The sequence below is a fragment of the Oncorhynchus mykiss genome, chromosome 24 (genome assembly GCF_057628025.1).
Source record: "Oncorhynchus mykiss isolate SJ-2025 chromosome 24, ASM5762802v1, whole genome shotgun sequence".
NCBI lineage: Eukaryota > Metazoa > Chordata > Actinopteri > Salmoniformes > Salmonidae > Oncorhynchus > Oncorhynchus mykiss.
The window spans coordinates 21,928,963-21,951,061 of record NC_143045.1 but is presented as its reverse complement, the minus strand read 5'-3'; the positions used below and the strand labels follow the sequence as shown (position 1 = coordinate 21,951,061).

At 45.0% G+C, this 22,099-nt stretch overlaps 1 protein-coding gene across 2 annotated transcripts in view; it reads right to left on the bottom strand.

Annotated features, from left to right (window-relative positions):
• The window catches only part of dscamb (DS cell adhesion molecule b), a 128,043-nt gene that overhangs the window by 5,715 nt on the left and 100,229 nt on the right, over nt 1-22,099 (bottom strand). For both annotated transcript variants that reach the window (XM_036961247.2, XM_090218682.1), the window contains exons 12-32: nt 18,529-18,725; nt 18,205-18,301; nt 17,860-17,988; nt 17,524-17,691; nt 16,945-17,015; nt 16,491-16,734; nt 14,662-14,808; nt 13,418-13,573; nt 13,068-13,201; nt 12,710-12,863; nt 12,394-12,511; nt 11,704-11,867; nt 11,422-11,520; nt 10,290-10,478; nt 7,332-7,622; nt 6,975-7,151; nt 6,573-6,603; nt 4,424-4,536; nt 4,176-4,325; nt 2,880-3,080; nt 2,341-2,643 (exon numbers count right to left, since the gene is read on the bottom strand). In XM_036961247.2, the coding sequence (XP_036817142.2) occupies nt 2,341-2,643; nt 2,880-3,080; nt 4,176-4,325; nt 4,424-4,536; nt 6,573-6,603; nt 6,975-7,151; nt 7,332-7,622; nt 10,290-10,478; nt 11,422-11,520; nt 11,704-11,867; nt 12,394-12,511; nt 12,710-12,863; nt 13,068-13,201; nt 13,418-13,573; nt 14,662-14,808; nt 16,491-16,734; nt 16,945-17,015; nt 17,524-17,691; nt 17,860-17,988; nt 18,205-18,301; nt 18,529-18,725 (3,333 nt within the window). The remainder of the gene's footprint in view (nt 1-2,340; nt 2,644-2,879; nt 3,081-4,175; nt 4,326-4,423; nt 4,537-6,572; nt 6,604-6,974; nt 7,152-7,331; nt 7,623-10,289; nt 10,479-11,421; nt 11,521-11,703; nt 11,868-12,393; nt 12,512-12,709; nt 12,864-13,067; nt 13,202-13,417; nt 13,574-14,661; nt 14,809-16,490; nt 16,735-16,944; nt 17,016-17,523; nt 17,692-17,859; nt 17,989-18,204; nt 18,302-18,528; nt 18,726-22,099) is intronic.

Genomic DNA, 22,099 nt, shown 5'->3' with positions numbered 1-22,099 from the left:
AATATCTGTGCAGCAATGCTCCCCATCCAACCTGACAGAGCTTGAGAGGATCTGCAGAGAAGAATGGCACTCCTGTATTTGGGGAGTTTCTCCCAATCTTTTTTATATATATATATAAATGAGCAAAATAACAGTTTTTGCTTTGTCATTATGGGGTAATGTGTGTAGATTGATGAGGAAAAATAACAATTTAATACATTTTAGAATAAAGCTGTAACCTAACAAAATGTGGAAAAAGTCAAAGGGTCTGAATACTTTCCAAAGGCACTCTATATGAGTGTTTTAACATTCTGTGTGACCAAGTCAATCTGTGCTGCTGGGGAAGGAGCTGTTCTCATTTTATGTAATCTGTCCTTCTAATGAGCTTCCACAGCTATCCACACACTAGTAAACAGACAGACACATCGCGCGAACACACATGCACACACCCCCACACACAAACACACAAATACACATAGACACTTTCGCTTGTTTAAAGGCCCATGACACAAGAAACAGTGTTGCAGTAAATGTTTATGAGCTGAGAACCTCAAGATCTTCCTCTATAATCGGCTTCCTACAGTAATTGTACAGGACAGACTGTTTATGAGATGTCACACGGATCACTGCCCAATGTTTCCATCCAGCTTGCTCCAATGACTATGGTCACACACTCACATGAAGAAATGAGCTTGCCAAATCCCACACGTAGTGGACGCACTTAATGTCAAAGTCATGACCCCAGGTTGACCCAGTGTATCAGTACCAGGTGTGTGATTGTGATTGAAATGTGTCAGAGTAACAGGAGAGAGGGCTGTCCCCTCCTCCGTGTCACTGTGTGACTGACAGAGGAGGTCACAGGGTCAACTCAGGGCAAAGGTACATTACTACAGAGGGGGGAGGGGGGGGGGGGGCAGTGGGCCACTGTCAGACAGACAGACAGACAGACAGACAGATATCCATCAAGCACTTCTGTATGCCATCACTATTGTATGCCAGCATTGACATGTCTGTTTTATAATGAAAATATAGCCTTTTGTTCTTGAGGATTCTGATGCTACTATGTGACACTCATTGGGCAAAAACACCATAAAAATGAACTCTGTTCAAACTAACATGGGTGAATTCCACACTGTGTGCAACAACAGAGCTGGCTGATGCTATACCAGACTGGCAACAACGGTCTTCAACAGGGACTTATTGTAGAAACTTGTAAAGTGTGTCTACCCAGCTCCCGCTGGATGAAAGTGACACCAGGGTTAGCACGACGCTACAACAGGCTCTGTGTCTGAAATACTGATATCGCACTGAACATCTCCATTGTGGCAGTAAAGGGCTGTTTTGTATTGACAGACAAAAGCTTTAGATTGGCTTGACAGATAGCCTCTACTTGCCCTCAGCTGACGGTTTAAGCCTCCCGCTGGCTGATGACTGTGGGCAGCTGGCTTGTGTACGCACCATGAAAACATAATGAGGGACGGAAACTCAAGACCCAGCTCAGATAGCCAAAACCTGTCTACCTTGTCTAACTCAGCCCAACCTAGATCCTGCCATCTGACAACATCCACACCAAGCTAGTCTTCATGCACCCATCCCAGACTGAAAACATGGCAGGCCAGGACTTGCTAAATGTACTATATACAATCTGTGTGTGTGTGCGTATTTTTTACAAAAAGTTTTTGAAAAATGTGCATTTCCTCATGTCTATGTATTTCAACCCATTCTGGTTGGTCTGTCCACAAGCTGCGCCAGACCAATAGGAATAGGAGTTGAGTAGCAGCAGGTCATATGAGGCCAACCTGGGGGAGAACAGTATCAGACAGACAGGCAGACGGATAGACTGACAGACGGACGGACGGACAGACAGACAGACAGATAGACAGACAGATCCTCCATGTGCAGAAATTGCTGCAGAGCACTGAAGATGAATACAGCACTGTGAGAGGGGTATTACGGGGTGTTTAATGGTGTTTGTACTTCATCAAGCGTTAACAGCATTCCTGAGGTGTTATCTGAGGATGTGTACCTTATGATCATGATCATTATTTTGCAATAGGCATTTTGTAATATGCTGTGTTAAATTAAAGCTATGAAACTTTGAACTTTGAACAGGCCTAGAGAGCTGTGGAAGTTATAGTAGTAATGCAGTGGTCCAAGGTCTAATTGGGGCAGAACACTTAACTCAAGTTGTCAAGGGCTTGATGAGTAGAATCAGGTATGCTTGTCCAGGGCCACAACAAAAATATGTACTGTTGGGGGTACTGGAGGACCGGAGGTAGAAAACACTGATCTAGAGTAATGAGGAAAATAATGAAGTTTCAATGAGGTTTGAACTGTACTGTGCATGTGTGTTCTGTATACCCGGTCTGTGGGCCTTGGGTGCTGCCATGTTCATAACCCGGCTGACGTCCTGAGGCTTGGGCGGGGAGGCGGTGAACCTGCAGATGCCTGACTCGGACGGCGTGCTGGACGTCAGGCTGTCTGTGTAGTCATTGGTGCCGGCAGTCATTTGCTCTGAGGAGGTGTCGGAGATGAAGCATTCTGTGATGGTGAACTTGGCGTGCCGTAGGTGCTCCTCCATCTTGGCGTGCTCGTAGGCTCGGGCCAGCTCCTCGTACGTGGACGACGCGCTCTCTGTCGACACCATGCTGCTCCGCGCGCGGTCTGCGTAGTCACACACACACACACACACACACACACACACACACACACACACACACAGAGAGAGACAAAGAAGCAACATCCATTATAGTACATGCATATAGCTTACATTTCCTAAGATATATAGGAAATATCTTAAAACATACCGTGAGCACTCTGACCCTTCCACGTACAGTAGTAGTGGTCTCCCCTTTGCTGCAGACTAATGTTGTATGTGAGACATAGGGTCAGTCCAGTACCTGTGTCCTGCGATGGGCTGACGCTGTAGCTATCGCTCTCCTTGTCCACAGAGCCGGTGGCGCGCGGTGTGGGCAGTCTCCAGTCTGTGCTCAGAGTGTGGGAGGAGGTGGGTGGTTGGGGGGGGTTCAGGGTCCACTGGCTGGCGTATCGGTTCCTGCTGGCTGCAGGGCCCGCTTTGGCAGTGCGGCGTGCTGTGGGGTCTGGGGGTGAAAGGGCCAAGGTCATTACTGATGAGAGGCCTAGGCAGTGTCGGAATTGGCACCCTATCCCCTATGTAGTGCACTACTTTTGACCAGGGTCCCAATGGAATAGGGTGCCATTTCATACATACCACTGAAGTGCTCCTAGACAGTAAATAGCATACATCGAGTATTAATTTTCTGTGTATCAAATTACAGAGACATCTATTGATCAATAATAATTAATAGTTTTGAAACTATCCCAACCTTTCACAGTAGATATAATATTCCCCCAAGAAAAAATTGTATCATATTCGTCTGACCCAGACATTTAACCTACTGTGCTATGCATCAATGGCACCAAATCAGAATGTCCCTTTAGAACGGCCATGATTAGATCCGGCCTGGAGAAGCCAGAGAAGAATAGCAGTGGTAATAGTAGTAGGTCAGAGTGGAGTAATTCCATCAGTGGGCTGGAGACTTGAGCACCAGGCAGTGTTTTCCCAACACTCTGGATAGATATGGCTGAGTCAGCAGATAAGGTTTAGGCCCACAATGCTGCCCGGCCAGCCTCAATGAGCCCAATCAGGTGAGCTGTCAGGTGGAGCCAGATGCCTCTCCTCTCTTCATCAGTTCAGCTCCACTGAAGCTCAGCAGCAACAGAGCCTCCATAAGCCACTGTGCAGCCACTGGCTTGGCTCACACTGCTCTGGGCTGTGGGCTATGTGAGTGCATCTGAGGGTTGTAACTATGATAAGCTGAAAATTCTAGTTTGCTTAAAATGGATTTGAGATCAGGGTATGTGAATACCTGGAGGTTTATTGTTAGAGCTGTTGTTAATAAAAACTAGAGTCTAAACACTGATTGGAGGACTGGGGTCCAGTTACAGGCACCTGAGAGATAAATAAATATGTACAATGATTTAAAGTTACAGCAGATGCTTGGATTGAATTTAACTATATCAGAAAATATGAGTATTGAGAGAGAGCATTCTCTTATTTCACATAACTACAAACAAATAAACAGTAATGAATTACCCCTATTCTTCCAGGGGATGACAGAGTAAAGTTGGTGAGGGGTGGGATATAGAGGTGATTAAATGGGTTAAGCTCTTACTGGTTCCAGGCCGGGCATCGGAGACGTCCACCAGTGGGCCGGTGGCCTGCGACAGGGACTGGTAGTGGACTGTGTGCGTGACAGTGGACGACTTCTGTTTGGACGTCTCCCCAAAGTCATTATCTGTCAGCAGCACCGTCGACCTGTCGTCTGAGAGACAGAAAACAGGGAGGAAGACAATGAGTTCTTAGAAAAGACGATCAAATATAACGTGCAAGGGATAAACTGGCGTGGCAGACTTGTCTCACCGATAGTCTCCATAGTATCTCTCTCTTCGATGAGCAGCTGGGCTCGGGGGATGTCGATGTGCATTCTCATGGCTTGCTGCTTGTTCGATGTGTCTGGTGTCCGTGTGTTTTTACTAGGAGATAGAAATGTTAGTTAGGGGCTTTTGTTGTATTGTTTGTAAGTTTTCTGTCATAGTTTTAAAGTAACTGTCCAGTGAGAATCTCACTTTTAAAAGTTCATATTATGTTAACTCATACCAAGATTGAAAAACAGCTTCTATCTCAAGGCCATCAGATTGTTAAACAGCCATCACTAGCACAGAGAGGCGGCTGCCTACCCACAGACTAGATATCAATGTCCACTTTAATAAATGGAACACTAGTCACTTTAATAACGCCACTTTAAGAATGTATAGATATCTCGCATTACTTATCTCATATGTATATACTGTATACTGTATCCTACACTATCTATTCTTTACTATCTATTCTTTACTATCTATTCTTTACTATCTATTCTTTACTATCTATTTCATCTTAGCCGCTCTGTCACTGCTCATCCATTATTTTATATTTACTAGATTGTGTGTATTAGGTTTTGTTGTGGAATTTGTTAGACATTAGGTTTTGTTGTGGAATTTGTTAGATATTAGGTTTTGTTGTGGAATTTGTTAGACATTAGGTTTTGTTGTGGAATTTGTTAGATATTAGGTTTTGTTGTGGAATTTGTTAGACATTAGGTTTTGTTGTGGAATTTGTTAGATATTAGGTTTTGTTGTGGAATTTGTTAGACATTAGGTTTTGTTGTGGAATTTGTTAGATATTAGGTTTTGTTGTGGAATTTGTTAGATATTAGGTTTTGTTGTGGAATTTGTTAGACATTAGGTTTTGTTGTGGAATTTGTTAGACATTAGGTTTTGTTGTGGAATTTGTTAGACATTAGGTTTTGTTGTGGAATTTGTTAGATATTAGGTTTTGTTGTGGAATTTGTTAGATATTAGGTTTTGTTGTGGAATTTGTTAGACATTAGGTTTTGTTGTGGAATTTGTTAGACATTAGGTTTTGTTGTGGAATTTGTTAGACATTAGGTTTTGTTGTGGAATTTGTTAGACATTAGGTTTTGTTGTGGAATTTGTTAGACATTAGGTTTTGTTGTGGAATTTGTTAGACATTAGGTTTTGTTGTGGAATTTGTTAGATATTAGGTTTTGTTGTGGAATTTGTTAGATATTAGGTTTTGTTGTGGAATTTGTTAGATATTAGGTTTTGTTGTGGAATTTGTTAGATATTAGGTTTTGTTGTGGAATTTGTTAGATATTAGGTTTTGTTGTGGAATTTGTTAGACATTAGGTTTTGTTGTGGAATTTGTTAGATATTAGGTTTTGTTGTGGAATTGTTAGATATTACCTGTTAGATACTGCTGCACTGTCGGATCTAGAAGCAGAAGCATTTCGCTACACTCACAATAACATCTGCTAACCATGTGTATGAGACCAATAACATCTGCTAACCATGTGTATGAGACCAATAACATCTGCTAACCATGCGTATGAGACCAATAACATCTGCTAACCATGTGTATGTGACCAATAACATCTGCTAACCATGTGTATGAGACCAATAACATCTGCTAACCATGTGTATGAGACCAATAACATCTGCTAACCATGTGTATGAGACCAATAACATCTGCTAACCATGTGTATGAGACCAATAACATCTGCTAACCATGCGTATGAGACCAATAACATCTGCTAACCATGTGTATGAGACCAATAACATCTGCTAACCATGCGTATGAGACCAATAACATCTGCTAACCATGTGTATGCGACCAATAACATTTGATTTGATTTGTTGACTCGTCCTATACTCGTATTTGTGGCCAAAGCATAAATTGACCACAAAAACCCTACCTCAGACTGAAAAATACATTTTATTTCCTAATAGAGTATGATGTCATACTCCTGAGGAGGATGAGCTGGCCAATAATCGGTCTAATCGGTATATACACACACCATTCCGTTGTTGGGGTACGCCCACACCATTCCAACACAAAAAAGCTGCTTTTTAACACACTAATTACATTTTTTTTTTAATATGAAAACACTGGACAGTTACTTTAAAGTATTTTATGATTCCTATCTGTAGTTATATTCCTCTTCACGTACCTCATCAGCATTTCTGCCAGGCTTTTTGCATCTGTGAAGTCAGCATACAATAAGTTAGTAACAATGCAGAGTTGTGGTTGACAAAATATAACATATTACAATCATAGGCACCAAGCCAATTTCCTAGATGTGCAAAACTAGAACATTAGAGTGTTGGCAAATTAATAGTGGAACACTAGATCTGATCAGACCGTTCTACGGTGTTAGCTAAACTCACAGCCTCTTAATTACATAATGAAAGTCAATAGTCACAAACTCACAATTCTATTCTGCTCAAGTTAATTAATCCTCACTCTCTTGAGCATAAATCTCTAAAAAGTGCTTGTGTGTTATTGTTTGCCTTGTTTCTATTGTGTGTGTGTGGGTGCGTGTGCATGTGAGTGTCTTTAGGTTCTGACTCACCGCGTAGCCTCTTGAGCCTCTGCTCCCTCCTCCTCCTCTTCAGCACCATCAGGAGGATGAAGACCATGACAGCAGCCACCAGGATACAGGTGATGGTCACCATCATCTTCAGCCCCTCGTTGCCTGACATGTTGTCTGTGATGGGGTCCACTGTCTTCAACAGAGGAGGGATAGTACCTGCGGGGAGAGTAACCATCCCGAGTATTAGGCATGACTATTTATCACCAGGGCTGGGACTTGGGAGGACTAAGAATCGTAGTCAAATATGTTTCTTTGGAAGGACTTCTTTTGTAAATGAAACTATCATGGTTTAGGAAACGATATTGTCATCCTAGAGGACCACTGAACTGAACTCACTTCCATCGGCGTTGAGCGTGGCGAATGTGATTTTCTTCTCGGCGAAGCCAGCGCTGTTGACCACCTTCATCTGCAGCTCGTACCAGGTGGCTTCCGCCAGGTCGTACAGGATGTAGCTCTTGGTTAGTGAGGTGCGCTGGGCCATGGTCCACATTGCCGTGTCCACCGGACGGTACTCCAGGGTGAATGAGGTGATTGGGCAGCCGCCATTGTTCCACCCAATTAGATTGAGCCTGACCCGGGTGGAATTGATGCTGGCAAACAGCTCGTGTTCTTTGGCAAACTGGGGCTCTGGAAAAAAAGAGGGGTGAAGAGACCAGATGAAGACTTTTAAGGATGCCAGTAACATTTTATTCATGAACCAAATCAGGTCACAATAATTGAGCAAGTTCAAGGAATTGCTTGGTAAATTCTTTAGATAGGACTTGAGTTAGAGTCAGTTCTAAGGGGACAGTGGTGGGGTGGAGATGCTATAGAGCAGAGATGATGGGGGTGGGGGCCACAAAAAAGTTGCTTGCAGGTCTGCGTACCCACATGTGCATCCCCCCACCCACACCCCCCCTAATTCTACTCATTTTGACATTGGACGTGGGGAAACATTTGTTGTTTTACAGTTTGCCATAGGGTGGAGAGAAATGTTTGCAGTTTTTAATATGATACCTGAGTGAGACTGACAAACAAAATCAATGGGGCCGGTAATTCATCCATGATTACTAAGTTTAGATTGCTGGCCGCTAGACTAACTTAGAGACTCTACTTACAGCCCATCCCTGCTATAGAGACTATACTTACAGCCCATCCCTGCAATAGAGACTCTATCTATAGTCCATCCCTGCAATAGAGACTCTACCTATAGCCCATCCCTCCTATAAAGACTCTACCTATAGTCCATCCCTCCTATAAAGACTCTACCTATAGTCCATCCCTGCAATAGAGACTCTACCTATAGCCCATCCCTCCTATAAAGACTCTACCTATAGCCCATGCCTGCAATAGAGACTCTACCTATAGCCCATCCCTGCAATAGAGACTCTACCTATAGCCCATCCCTGCTATAGAGACTCTACCTATAGCCCACCCCTGCTATAAAGACTCTACCTATAGCCCATCCCTGCTATAGAGACTCTACCTATAGCCCACCCCTGCTATAAAGACTCTACCTATAGCCCATCCCTGCAATAGAGACTCTACTTACAGCCCATCCCTGCAATAGAGACTCTACCTATAGTCCATCCCTGCAATAGAGATTCTACCTATAGCCCATCCCTGCTATAGAGACTCTACCTATAGCCCATCCCTGCTATAAATACTCTACCTATAGTCCATCCCTGCAATAGAGACTCTACCTATGGCCCATCCCTGCAATAGAGACTCTACCTATAGCCCATCCCTGCTATAAAGACTATACCTATAGCCCACCCCTGCTATAAAGACTCTACCTATAGCCCACCCCTGCTATAAAGACTCTACCTATAGCCCATCCCTGCAATAGAGACTCTACCTATAGCCCACCCCTGCAATAGAGACTCTACCTATAGCCCACCCCTGCAATAGAGATTCTACCTATAGCCCATCCCTGCTATAGAGACTCTACCTATAGCCCATCCCTGCTATAAAGACTCTACCTATAGTCCATCCCTGCAATAGAGACTCTACCTATGGCCCATCCCTGCAATAGAGACTCTACCTATAGCCCATCCCTGCTATAAAGACTATACCTATAGCCCACCCCTGCTATAAAGACTCTACCTATAGCCCACCCCTGCTATAAAGACTCTACCTATAGCCCATCCCTGCAATAGAGACTCTACCTATAGCCCACCCCTGCAATAGAGACTCTACCTATAGCCCACCCCTGCAATAGAGAATCTACCTATGGCCCATCCCTGCAATAGAGACTCTACCTATGGCCCACCCCTGCTATAAAGACTCTACCTATAGTCCATCCCTGCAATAGAGATTCTACCTATAGCCCATTCCTGCTATAGAGACTCTACCTATAGCCCACCCCTGCTATAAAGACTCTACCTATAGTCCATCCCTGCAATAGAGACTCTACCTATGGCCCATCCCTGCAATAGAGACTCTACCTATAGCCCATCCCTGCTATAAAGACTCTACCTATAGCCCATCCCTGCAATAGAGACTCTACCTATGGCCCATCCCTGCTGTAGAGACTCTACCTATAGCCCATCCCTTCTATAGAGACTCTACCTATAGCCCATCCCTGCTATAGAGACTCTACTTACAGCCCATCCCTGCTATAAAGACTCTACCTATAGTCCATCCCTGCAATAGAGACTCTACATATAGCCCACCCCTGCTATAAAGACTCTACCTATAGCCCACCCCTGCTATAAAGACTCTACCTATAGCCCATCCCTGCAATAGAGACTCTACCTATAGCCCACCCCTGCAATAGAGACTCTACCTATAGCCCACCCCTGCAATAGAGAATCTACCTATGGCCCATCCCTGCAATAGAGACTCTACCTATGGCCCACCCCTGCTATAAAGACTCTACCTATAGTCCATCCCTGCAATAGAGATTCTACCTATAGCCCATTCCTGCTATAGAGACTCTACCTATAGCCCACCCCTGCTATAAAGACTCTACCTATAGTCCATCCCTGCAATAGAGACTCTACCTATGGCCCATCCCTGCAATAGAGACTCTACCTATAGCCCATCCCTGCTATAAAGACTCTACCTATAGCCCATCCCTGCAATAGAGACTCTACCTATGGCCCATCCCTGCTGTAGAGACTCTACCTATAGCCCATCCCTTCTATAGAGACTCTACCTATAGCCCATCCCTGCTATAGAGACTCTACTTACAGCCCATCCCTGCTATAAAGACTCTACCTATAGTCCATCCCTGCAATAGAGACTCTACATATAGCCCATCCCTGCAATATAGACTCTACCTATAGCCCATCCCTGCAATAGAGACTCTACCTTTTCCGTGTGTTTTTGCTTCAATGATCTCACTGATGCGTCCGGGGCCCACTCCATTCTGAGCAGTCAGGGTGAACTTGTACCAAGTGCCACACTTCAGGTTCTCCAGACGGTACGAGCGCTCGCTAGGGCTGATGGGAAAGCTGCCCCACTGCTCACTGTTGTCCTCTGAGTACTGCAGGATGTAGCCTAGAGAGAGAGAGAGAGAGAGAGAGAGTGAGAGAGAGCATAACTATAAAATATCTCCCAACACACTCCAAGTGAATCTAATAACCTAATAACTACATTACCCAGATAATCTCTCACAGTGCTGGCACAGCAGAGGGGAAGTATTTGAGCTTAGGCATGGCCTAAATACTTATAAACAGGCCAATGAAACTGATTAACATTAAATGTAACATAAGGCAGGACAACAGCACATGATCATAGCCAATATTTACTCTACACAAATAAAAGGAAATAAGGCACTGTATTGGGGTAAGTGCAAGGACTAGACAATATACTATACTTTGACGCATGACATGAAAACAAATACCATAGGAAATCACCCTGGACATCTCTTATGATCTCTGTTAAAAAGCCTGAGAGGCCAGAAGCGCAATGTTGTGTTCCAGTGATGACCAGCTATGATAAATCACCAGTGCTACTCCTTCTGTGATTGGGCTTTCTTCTTGACTGAGTGGTTTAATCTTCCACTTTAACCCACCTAATCTTCTTTGTTCCTTTTTAATCTATTCCCTCTCCACTGTTTTAGCACCCCACTCAGCGCAATTACTAAGCCTGTCTAAGATAATGAGAAGTGGGGGGACTTGTAAGATTATTTTGTTCACCCAATGTCCTAATAGGGTACCAGCCCTGTTACTGAAGTGCCATTGGTGTGTCTTAGTAGTTACCAGTGAATTTTTGAGGTGTCGTTGGAGTGCCCGAATGGAGGTCTACTTTTTCTCTTGTTGAAATGTCATTGGTTAGTGTGTCTGAATGGAGGTCTACTTTATCTCTTGTTGAAATGTCATTAGCTAGTGGGTGTGAATGGGGATATTTGTCTTGTTGAAGTGTCACTGGGGTATTGGAAAGGAGGTCTATGCCTTGTAGAGGTGTCTCTGCTGTGTCTAAATGGCCTAATGTCACTCACCTCTGATGGAGCTTCCTCCGTTGTCCCCAGGTATCCAGGACAGAGTGATTGATGTGGTGGTTGTCTTGGTAACTGTGAGACGTGGTTGGTCTGGAGGAACTGTAGAACAAAAGGAATGATGTTTCTAACAAAATCCATGACAACAAAGCATCTGTGCTACATCAAACTAGCCACAAAGTGTCCTCAGAAGAGCTAGGTAGAAAGGCCTTTCAATACTGTCCAATACAAATTAGTATTGGACAGTTTTGGACAATTATCCTTGGGCATCTCTCTCTGTCTTACCTTGAACCTGCAGGTTGAGCGTGATCTCATCAGAGCCCCAGTTGTTGCTGGCCACACAGCTGTAGTTCCCAGAGTCCTCTGCTTTCACCGTTCGGATGATGAAGCTACCGTTGCTATGGACACTGCGGCGTCCATCAATCAGAACAGGGGCAGGGGTACCATTGCTGTTGAGAGGTAGAGTTGACCAGATGATGTTCAGTACAGTACGTAAAAACGTGATTACGATTTTGACATACCTGCATTGTGCTGAATCATGTGACAGATAGGCCTTGACCATAGAGATGTATAGAGATCATTACTTGGAAATAACCTGGTTTTGCAATGACATTTGCCATTGAAGGCTTCCATCATTTTAAAGTAGTCAACTGGGTGGGGATTCCTATGGGTTGGGAGCGATCAGCCAATGATCAGAGCATTGTCTTCCTCTTCAAATTGGTTTGCCACCCTAGTTTGTAAATGGATTAAAGCTATATGACTGCCATTTAGTGGCCATAATAAATGAATGACAATATTTGGTTCAAGACTCCAGCACTGCAAATGGCGGTAAGTCACCAATATGAGACTTTTTTCATACATCAAAAGAAGAAGAAAATGTAAATAGCCTCAATGGCGCTGCCAATGATGTCACAGATGCCATAATGGTACAGATACAACGTTGTGATCTCTATACAGCTCTATGGCGTGACTTACTTTCCCTTCAGCCACTTGATGGTGGGGGGTGGATCTCCGACCGCCTTGCAGGGCAGAATGATGTCCTTCATCCAGGGTGTAGTCACTGTTCCGTTGAACGTCAGGATCCTGGCAGGAGCTAGGAGTGTTACACACATGCATCCCTGTGACTTTACCATTCTATTCCAATGGATAACAATGATGAATAATAACAGGATGCAAGCAATATCCTAGATGTCATATCAATCAACATCATACTGCAATCACTAATATTTCAGAAACGTCCGTTTTGATTTCCAACGTTCAATAGTTACGCTGTTACACAGGCAGCCCGTACCTTTGGCCCGAGGTTCCACTGTGATGGTCTCACTGCTGTTGCCTCGCCCAGCGGCTGTCACGGCAACCACCCAGATGCTGTACTTCCTGTTGCGGGCCAGGTTTGGCACTCTGTAGAAATACACATCAGGAGAAGCCTCAAACTCACTCATCACCTGGAGAGAGGGAGGGAGAAAGGGAAGGGGGTTACACGTCTATGCATTTATCATACAACTTGAACAGAGGAGTAATCTTCATGAGCTTTCTCTCTCCCTACAGGACTTTCTAATACAGCCCAGAATGGGAGGACTGGAGGCAGTGTTGTAATGGGCACTCAAGGCTGCTGTGAGAGCTGTGTTAATAATAATAGAGCTCCGTACCGTGGGGTGCAGGTTGGAACAGAAGACAATGTACTTCCTGATGATGCCGTTGAGTTTGAGAGGAGGGAGCCAGGACACAAACACCACGGAGCTGGTGGCGGCTGCACTCTTAACCCCTGCTGGAGGCCCAGGGACTAGAGGGAGGAAGGAGGGGCATATTATGTTAAACATACATATATACTGTATATATGAATAGAAACAGTGAAGATGGGCTTATATGGCCTTATTGCAGACAGTTCTGTATTACGTGCATAGCTTGAACTTTTGAGGGAATCATGCTTTGATGTCAATGTGAAAGCGATGATCCACATCTATGCCAAGTGTATCTCAAGCCAGGATTTGCATCTTACCATCTTCCTTGGTCCGGGTGAAGATCTGCTCACTGCGCACCCCATCCCCGGCCCGGGTGAAGGCCAGAACCTGGATGCTGTAGTTGGTGTATTTCTCCAGACCATCCAGTTCCAGAGACGGGTAGGAGGTCGTCACGTTCCTGATCTCTCCCAACTCTGTCAATGTCACACAACGGTTACAAACAACCTTTTATCACTCACTCTCATGCCATATCAAATGAAGTCTATGATCCAGTGTGACAGCATTATGAGAAAAGAACTACAGTGACCACAATAATACAATAAACCTAGAACCAGAGGTGGAATACGTACTCAATTGTCATACATGAGTAAAAGTAAAGATACCGTAATATAAAATGACTCAAGTAAAAGTGAAAGTAACCCAGTAAAATAGTACTTGAGTAAAAGTATAGATACCCCCAAAAACGACTTAAGTAGTATTTTAAAGTATTTTTAATTAAGTACTGTACACCACTGCCTAGGACCACACTGCAAACTACCATACAAGACGATGCACATACACAGAAAGCTACTGTGATTTTTGACCGAGGTAGTATCTGTGATATAATAATCACTGAGTACTGGCAGTAGTGCTCTGTCTGCTGCGTCTCCTGTGTCCTTGACTGAGTGTCCTTGTAGACAGAACTGAAGCAGTGACCCACAGTGAGTTACTGCATCTTGTGAATTATTGATGGAGCCCCGAGAGGCTGCAGGCTGGATCCCATCCACAGGGCCTGGGAGCAGAGTGTTAGCTCTGGGTGCTGACCCCTCTCACGCCCCGTGGTACCTCCATCCAAATAACCCACCTCATCTAGAATGAAGCTACTAAACAACTAATTAACTACATTATATACAGAACAGGAACCTGTTTTAAATGGATATGTGTCTATTGAGATATAATACTCATTGGATAGTTGATTTGTAAGTAAATCTAGAAGTGAACTAATTAGAACTAACTTGAATCAACACTGACAGAATGAAATTGAGGAGAAAATGGCAGCGTTGCTGAGATATTGCAAACATTGCACAAGGCACACCCATGATCTAGTGTTGCCTGTTGAGAAAACTAAAAACTAAACCATAGCCTCACCTAGTGGCACAAATCTGTCAAGTACAAGATGAATGGCATGCTACATAGCAGTTAACATAGAAAATGAAAGAATGGGCTAAAACCATTATGATCATAGTGCTCACACCACCAGTGGTCCGCTAAGTATTCTGAGCGCGTGTTAACAAGCCCCTACCTCCGTCTGGCAGGTTGGCCCAGTAGATGACTCTGTAGCCCTGCAGGTTTCCATTGAGGGCCTCTTTGGGCAGGGTCAACCAGGACAGAGAGATTACTTCTGGGGACTTGGCCATGGCCAGGACATTCTCAGGGGGACGCGAGGGGACTGTCAAGGGACAGGAGGGGAACCGAAGTTAGGACATGTGTAGACAATGGTACACTGAACAAATATATATATGCAACATGTAAGGTGTTGGTCCCATGTTTCATGAGCTGAAATAAAAATAAAAATAAAATGTTCCATATGGACAAAAAGCTTATTTCTCTCAAATGTTGTGCAAAAATGTGTTTATATCCCTGTTAGTGAGCATTTCTCCTTTGCCAAGATAATCCATCCACCTGACAGGTGTGGCATATTAAGAAGCTGATTAAACAGCATGATAATTACACAGGTGCACCTTTTGCTGGGGACAATAAAGGCCACTCTAAAATGTGCAGTGTCGTCACACAACACAATGCCACATATGTCTCAAGTTTTGAGGGAGTGTGCATTTGGCTGCAGGAATGTCCACCAGAGCTGTTGCAAGACAATTGAATGTCCATTTATCTACCATAACCCACCTCCAACATAGTTTTAGAGAATTTGGCAGAACATCCAATTGACCTTACAACTGCAGACCACATGTAACCACATCAGGCTTCCTGCAGGATCGTCTGAGACCAGCTACCGGGACAGTTGATGAAACTGTGGGTTTGTACATCAGAATAAAAACTATGCAAACTGTCAGAAACCGTCTCAGGGAAGCTCATCTGCATGCTTTTCGCACTAACCAGGGTCTTGACCTGACTGCAGTTCGGCGTCGTAACCGACTTCAGTGGGCAAATGCTCACCTTCCATGGCCACTGGCATGCTGGAGAAGTGTGTTCTTCGCGGATTAATCCCAGTTTCAACTGTACGAGGTAGATGGCAGACAGCGTGTATTGTGTTGTGTGAGGGAGCGGTTTGTTGATGTCAACTTTATGTCAACAGAGTGCCCCATGGTGGCAGTGGGGATGTGATATGGGCTACGGACAACGAACACAATTGCATTTTATTGATGGCAATTTCAATGCACAGATATACAGTGACGAGATCCTGAGGCCCATTGTCGTGCCATCAATCCGCTGCCATCACCTCATGTTTCAGCATGATAATGCACGGCCCCATGTCGTAAGAATCTGTACACAATTGCTGGAAGCTGAAAATGTCCCAGTTCTTCCATGACCTGCATACTCACCATACATGTCACCCATTGAGCATGTTTGGGATGCTCTGGATCGACGTGTACGACAGCGTATTCCAGTTCCCGTATTCCAGCAACTTCGCACAGCCATTGAAGAGGAGTGGGACAACATTCCACAGGCCACAACAACCTGATCAAATCTATGCAATGTGTCGCACTGCATGAGGCAAATGGTGGTCACACGAGATACTGACTGGTTTTCTGATCCACGCCCCTTCTTTTTTTAAGGTATCTGTGACCAAAAGATGCATATCTGTATTCCCAGTCAGGTGAAATCCATAGATTAGTGCCGAAATGAATGTTAACTCAGTAAAATCTTTGACATTGTTGCACGTTGCGTTTATATTTTTGTTCAGACTAGGCTGCAATATCTCCTCCTACTGGCTTCTTACTGTATTAGTGATTTCACATCTTTTGGTTTGAGGTAATTTATCCAGAAGATGGTAGTCTACCTACGGCAATTACATTTCCACACTGCAACATTCTCATGCTATTAAGAAGTAAACTAAACACAAACACACATCCCTACCCAACCCCACCCCTTAACCCCCTGATCTGTACTAACCATCCTCCAGTGTTTTGGTGATGACCTCCTGAGAGGAGGGCCCGGTGCCAGCACGGTTAGCTGCCTGCACCACCACCCCATACTCAGTGAACTTCCTCAGGTTGTCCAGGGTGATGCTCTCACTGCTCTCCCCTGTGGTGTCCATGCTGATGATGTTAAACTGGAAGCTGCCTCCAGAGCTGTACTCTCTGTAACCCACCTGGTAGCCCCGGATCACCCCATTCTGAAGGTGCTTGTGGGGGCCCTGAGGAGGAGGAAGAGGATGGGGGATGACGACAATGTGTTAAAATGCTGCAAAATATGTTCAAATGCTGCCATCCTTTTGCTTATAATTAGGGTAACACGTTTGGTCAAATGCTCTGCATTACTATTGTCATATCATACGATCAGACTGTACATAGACATCGATAGAAACAGGAAAATAGCTCTGTTTAACACCATGAGGACACAGTACCTTCCAGGTGACTTTGATGCTTTGTGGAGAGGTGGCCTCCAGTTGTACTTCCTGTGGAGGGCCATCGGGGGCTGTGGAACAGGTGTAATATTAACACAAAATACTCTTATGAGACATTCAGTTGACTATTGCAGAGATGATAGAGAAAGCAAGACATTTCATAGGCTTCTTTTTCTGGTTGGTGCGTGGCGCGTGAACTAAGTCGACCAGACCTGCTATCGCATTGATGCCTATGGGAGAGCCACCCCTTAAGTAGACCAGAACTGTGAAACAAAAATGCAATGGTAAAAGCCCTTTTTGAATAATTTTTATAACCCACCATCATTATTGACTGAGTCAATTCAGACATGAATTATTTTGAGTAAATATCTCACTAGATGGTGCTACAACGCTAGGAATCCCTTTGCTCTAGTTATGAACGAGCGATGGGCCTTTATTGTATTGAAGAAAATATCAGAATTGAAAACAACACGCATCCATTGCTACAATCTGAAGACCAACAGAATATGTGTCAAACTGGTTTGGAACATAACTACATGATGTTTTGACCCAGTGAAGGACAGATCTGTGTGGGCCGACCTGCTTCGTCAGTGGTGATGGTGAGCTCGTTGCTGGTGTCGCTCTTGCCGATGTTGTTCTTGGCGAATATGCGGATGTTGTAGGTGGAGGAGGGGTGCAGCTCTATAATGGTGGCCTGGTTCAGCTGGGGGGACACATCTTTGGTTATCTGGGCTGAATTCCACGAGGCTAGGGGGGGGGGGCAAACACAATGAACCTATTAGCATCTCTGTATGACATGACAACCAACAACAAACAAGTTAGCTAATGCAAAAAAACGATTTAGTTATAACTATGTCATATGCAATTTCATGTGGATTTCTCACATTATTCCATAGGCCTTTGTGCCAGCCCTACCTGACTTGTTCTTGCACTCAATGTCATATCCTGTGATGGGGCTGTTTCCGTCGAAGCCCATGGTCCAGCGGAGGGCAATGGTCCGGTCTCTGACCTCTCGGATCTCCACCTCGGGAGGGTCCGGAGGTTCTAAAAGGGTTTAACACCACACACACACACAGATTAGATAGAGAGGTTTATCTGTTCACTTAGTTGACCTGACCAGGAGGAAACCAACTGCAGGCTCAAGTTAACTAAGGCCCAGAGATATTAGCTGATGTGGTCAGGAGAAACTTACAGTAGCAACAAAAAGGTACCACTATGGAGAAACAGCTTAAGAAGCAGGAGCTGAAGCCAGGAGTTTACCTTGTACTGTTAACTGAATGATCCCTCTGTCTTCACCATAGGAGTTGATGGCATGGCAGGAGAAGAATCCAGAATCTTCCCGAACAGTGGGCAAAATCTGAGGAGAGGTCAACATAGTTTTCAACCAGGCAACATCTCCATAATACACCAAAACAGTTTGATATTCAACTGATCATAACCTCTGGTTATTTTATAGGCTACACAAAATGTCCAATGTCAATCACTGCAAGCACAAACACTACTATGATCATTCATGCTATATTGAGAACGTACTACACTAATAATACACATCACCCCCATTTGAGGTGGAGGCCTCAGGCGCACCTTCAGAGTGGAGATGACCTCGTCAGCCACCTCTTTGACCACGACGGTGTAGCGGCTGGTCTCTGGGTTGATGATGCGTTCCTCCTTTTCCCAGCGCACCATGATGGGCTTCTCCCCATGGGCCGTGCAGCTCATCTCTTTCTGCTGGCCCACCGTGGCCATGGTGGTGTTGGGGTACGACGTGATCATGGCCGGAACTGAGAAAGAGGGTGAGAGGAGAGAAAGCGAGAAAGGGAGAAAGGGAGAGAGTGAAGCAGAGGTTGGAACTTCCAAGTAACTTAACAGAGGCTCATACATTCTCCTTTAACTGTCCTCTGCCACCCTAAAGCCTAAAGGAGTACTCATTCCCAACGTCACGGCTGAGAATAGTCAACTATGGAGAGTCATGAACTCCTATCTAGATCTCCCTGGTTCCCACAATGCATTGACCACTAATGGTTCAAAAACAGGCCTTCAGGTAAGCAATCAAACAGACAGAAACTGTTTACGTGATGTTCCTGAGGCAGGGCGTCTCAGACAGAGACAGAGACAGAGACAGAGACAGAGACAGAGACAGGGACAGGGACAGGGACAGAGACAGAGACAGAGACAGAGACAGAGACAGAGACAGAGACAGAGACAGGGACAGGGACAGGGACAGAGACAGAGACAGAGACAGAGACAGAGACAGAGACAGGGACAGAGACAGAGACAGAGACAGAGACAGGGACAGAGACAGGGACAGAGACAGAGACAGAGACAGGGTGCTACAGAGCAGAGGAAAGCTGTGACTAGTCTGAACTCCCCGCGGTGTGTGTAGAGCTCGTCTGGCGTTGCGGCACTACGACGCACCACACTTATTAGCAGCGGTGCTGTGTGTGTGTGTGTGTGTGTGTGTGTGTGTGTGTGTGTGTGTGTGTGTGTGTGTGTGTCTGTGTGTGTGTGTGTCTGTGTGTGTATTTGGGGAAATACCCCAGTTCTGCTATAAACACCTGCAGGTGTCCTCTACTACAGTACAGACACACAACACAGTCCTGTACTGTCTCACATAGGTTGGTGTAGATCACAGTTGCATTGAAAGCCTTGATGATATAACCTGCTGTACTGATATCTCATACAAATGCTGCACATACTGAATGTACAGTGCACTGTTGCTGATGTTTCAGAGAGGAATGGACTTCAAGGCAGACAAAATAATGTACTGTATATGAATGTGTAGGTACATACGGTATGTCTACTGTACGTGTTTAACAAGATCATATATACAGTACATCCTACTGGCTAAGACAATGGGATACGTCTGGGGGCTGGTGCTCTAGCCATTCTCCTCTGTGTGTCTGTCTGTCTGTGTGTGTCTGTCTGTGTCTGTTAAAGGAGCTGTTTCTCCAGGAACTAAGTGGGTAGTACGAGCAGAGAGGACTCATGACAAGTCTCAGAAACACTGTCTGAGAGGATGTTCCCCTGCAGCAGTGTAACTGTGATCTCTCTCTTCTCTCTCCTATCCCACCAGGACGGCTATGATTTAATGATGAGAGCCCACTTTGATTATTCATACACAGCAGACAAGACTACTCCTCTGGCCCCACTGCTGTCTCACTACCCCTCCACACACACTCAGAACCTCGACCTCTCCTCTGTCTTCTACACACACAGTCACACACCAACACAGAACACACACACATCTACACAAGAAGGCAACACTCACACGGAACACACATACACACCCACACAAATTCTGAAAAATAGAGAAACACATGCAGCAAAAACAAACCACACATAATCCCAGGTGACACACTCTCTCCTCTCCCTTGTTCTCTCTGCACCACCCCGTTTGAGGTTCACGGTGCAGAGGAGGGGTTTGTGTGTGTGTGTGTGTGTGTGTGTGTGTGTGTGTGTGTGTGTGTGTGTGTGTGTGTGTGTGTGTGTGTGTGTGTGTGTGTGTGTGTGTGTGTGTAGCAGGGGGTGTGGCTCCGCTAGCAGACAGCCCCTCTCTGACATGATTGAATGTGTCACACTAAGGTCTGCCAACATTTAAGCCTCATCTCTTATTCACTCTCAAACTACGCCAAAGAACGCTGATTTATTTTGCATGACAACTATGAATTTTAAGTGAGGCACATTAAAATATCCTCCTCAGCCTTCTCTAAATGTTATTGCTCCTTAACAGGGGTAGTTTCTCCGTACATCTGAGGCAGCAGGCAGCGCCATGGCAGGCGGCGTCAGCAGGAGACCTGCCTGATGTTTTCCTACTCCTGCCCCCGCGAGACGGAGGGCATGCCTTGATGAGCGCTCTGCCTTTGAGGAGAGGAGGGAAGAGGGGGAGCTGGAGGAGGAGGGGGGGACGCAGAATAGAAGAAGAATCCTAATGCTGACGTACCTTTCAAACAACACAGGCATAAGATCTGCTATTGTCATCACACACGTGGCTCTGGCACAGAACCCAGCTCCTCCACTGTGTGATCAGCACAGTTCCACCTGATCAAATTTCAGGGAAATGTCTGTCTGCTCTGACTGCTTGTTAAAGCTACAGAGACTGGCTGCTCTGTGCTGTGTGCTTCCACAGTGTCATACTCAGTTTGCTGTGACACTCCCAATACTGATCCAGTAAAGGCCTCAGGTGTCAAAGAGGACATAGAACAAACAGGCAGCTCAAGGTGTTTTCCATCTTAAACCATCCTCACAACAATCTGAGACTTGTTAAAGAAGGTTGTGGGGACAACAAAAGGCTGCTCCCAGCCAGACTCCTCTCTCTTGCCTACATTCACAACACAACCCTCAGTAGCACCCCAGGCTACCAGTATTCTTTTTGATAACCCATAATTGCTTGGTTGATGTATATTTTTTAATATCCAGCGATGTTACAGAGCCTGGTAATAATGCGCAGGAGGGAGAGAAAGAGGGAGGGAGGGAGAGACAGAGAGAGAGCAAGAGAGAAAGAGAGAGCGAGAGAGAGCGAGGGGGGGGGGGGTTCTATTCCTATCTGTCTGTCAGGTCTGGCTGTGTGTCACTGGGCAGAGGGAGACTGAGGAGGAGGGAGACTGAGGAGGAGGTTTCAATTCCTATCTGTCTGTCAGGTCCCAGTCAGGTCTGGCTGTGTGTCACTGGGCAGAGGGAGACTGAGGAGGAGGGAGACTGAGGAGGAGGTTTCAATTCCTATTTTTCTATCAGGTCCCAGTCAGGTCTGGCTGTGTGTCATTGGGCAGAGGGAGACTGAGGAGGAGGTTGCCATCTTGGATGGAGATGGACTACAACTGATTGAGTAAACAATCATCCAGTAGCATTATTAAAAGGTGTGAATTGCAATGATAGCCAGTCTTGAAATTGAACAGACCATTATAGAGTTACATTTTTTGACAAGAAATCCCCAAAACATTGGTATATAAAATAAAATTAAAACATCTTACTGTAGGATTTCTAGTTGGATAGGGTGTACACACTTTGAGTAAAATGTGTTAGCTGCACAGCAGTAGTAAAATCATCTGTTGTTTTATCTTTCTGATCTGAACCCTTTCTCTGTAAGAGAGGGACTGAAAATAAGGTAGAACACCACATGCAGATAACTGTTCCCCCGGGCCCTTACTTAGTCTGTCTC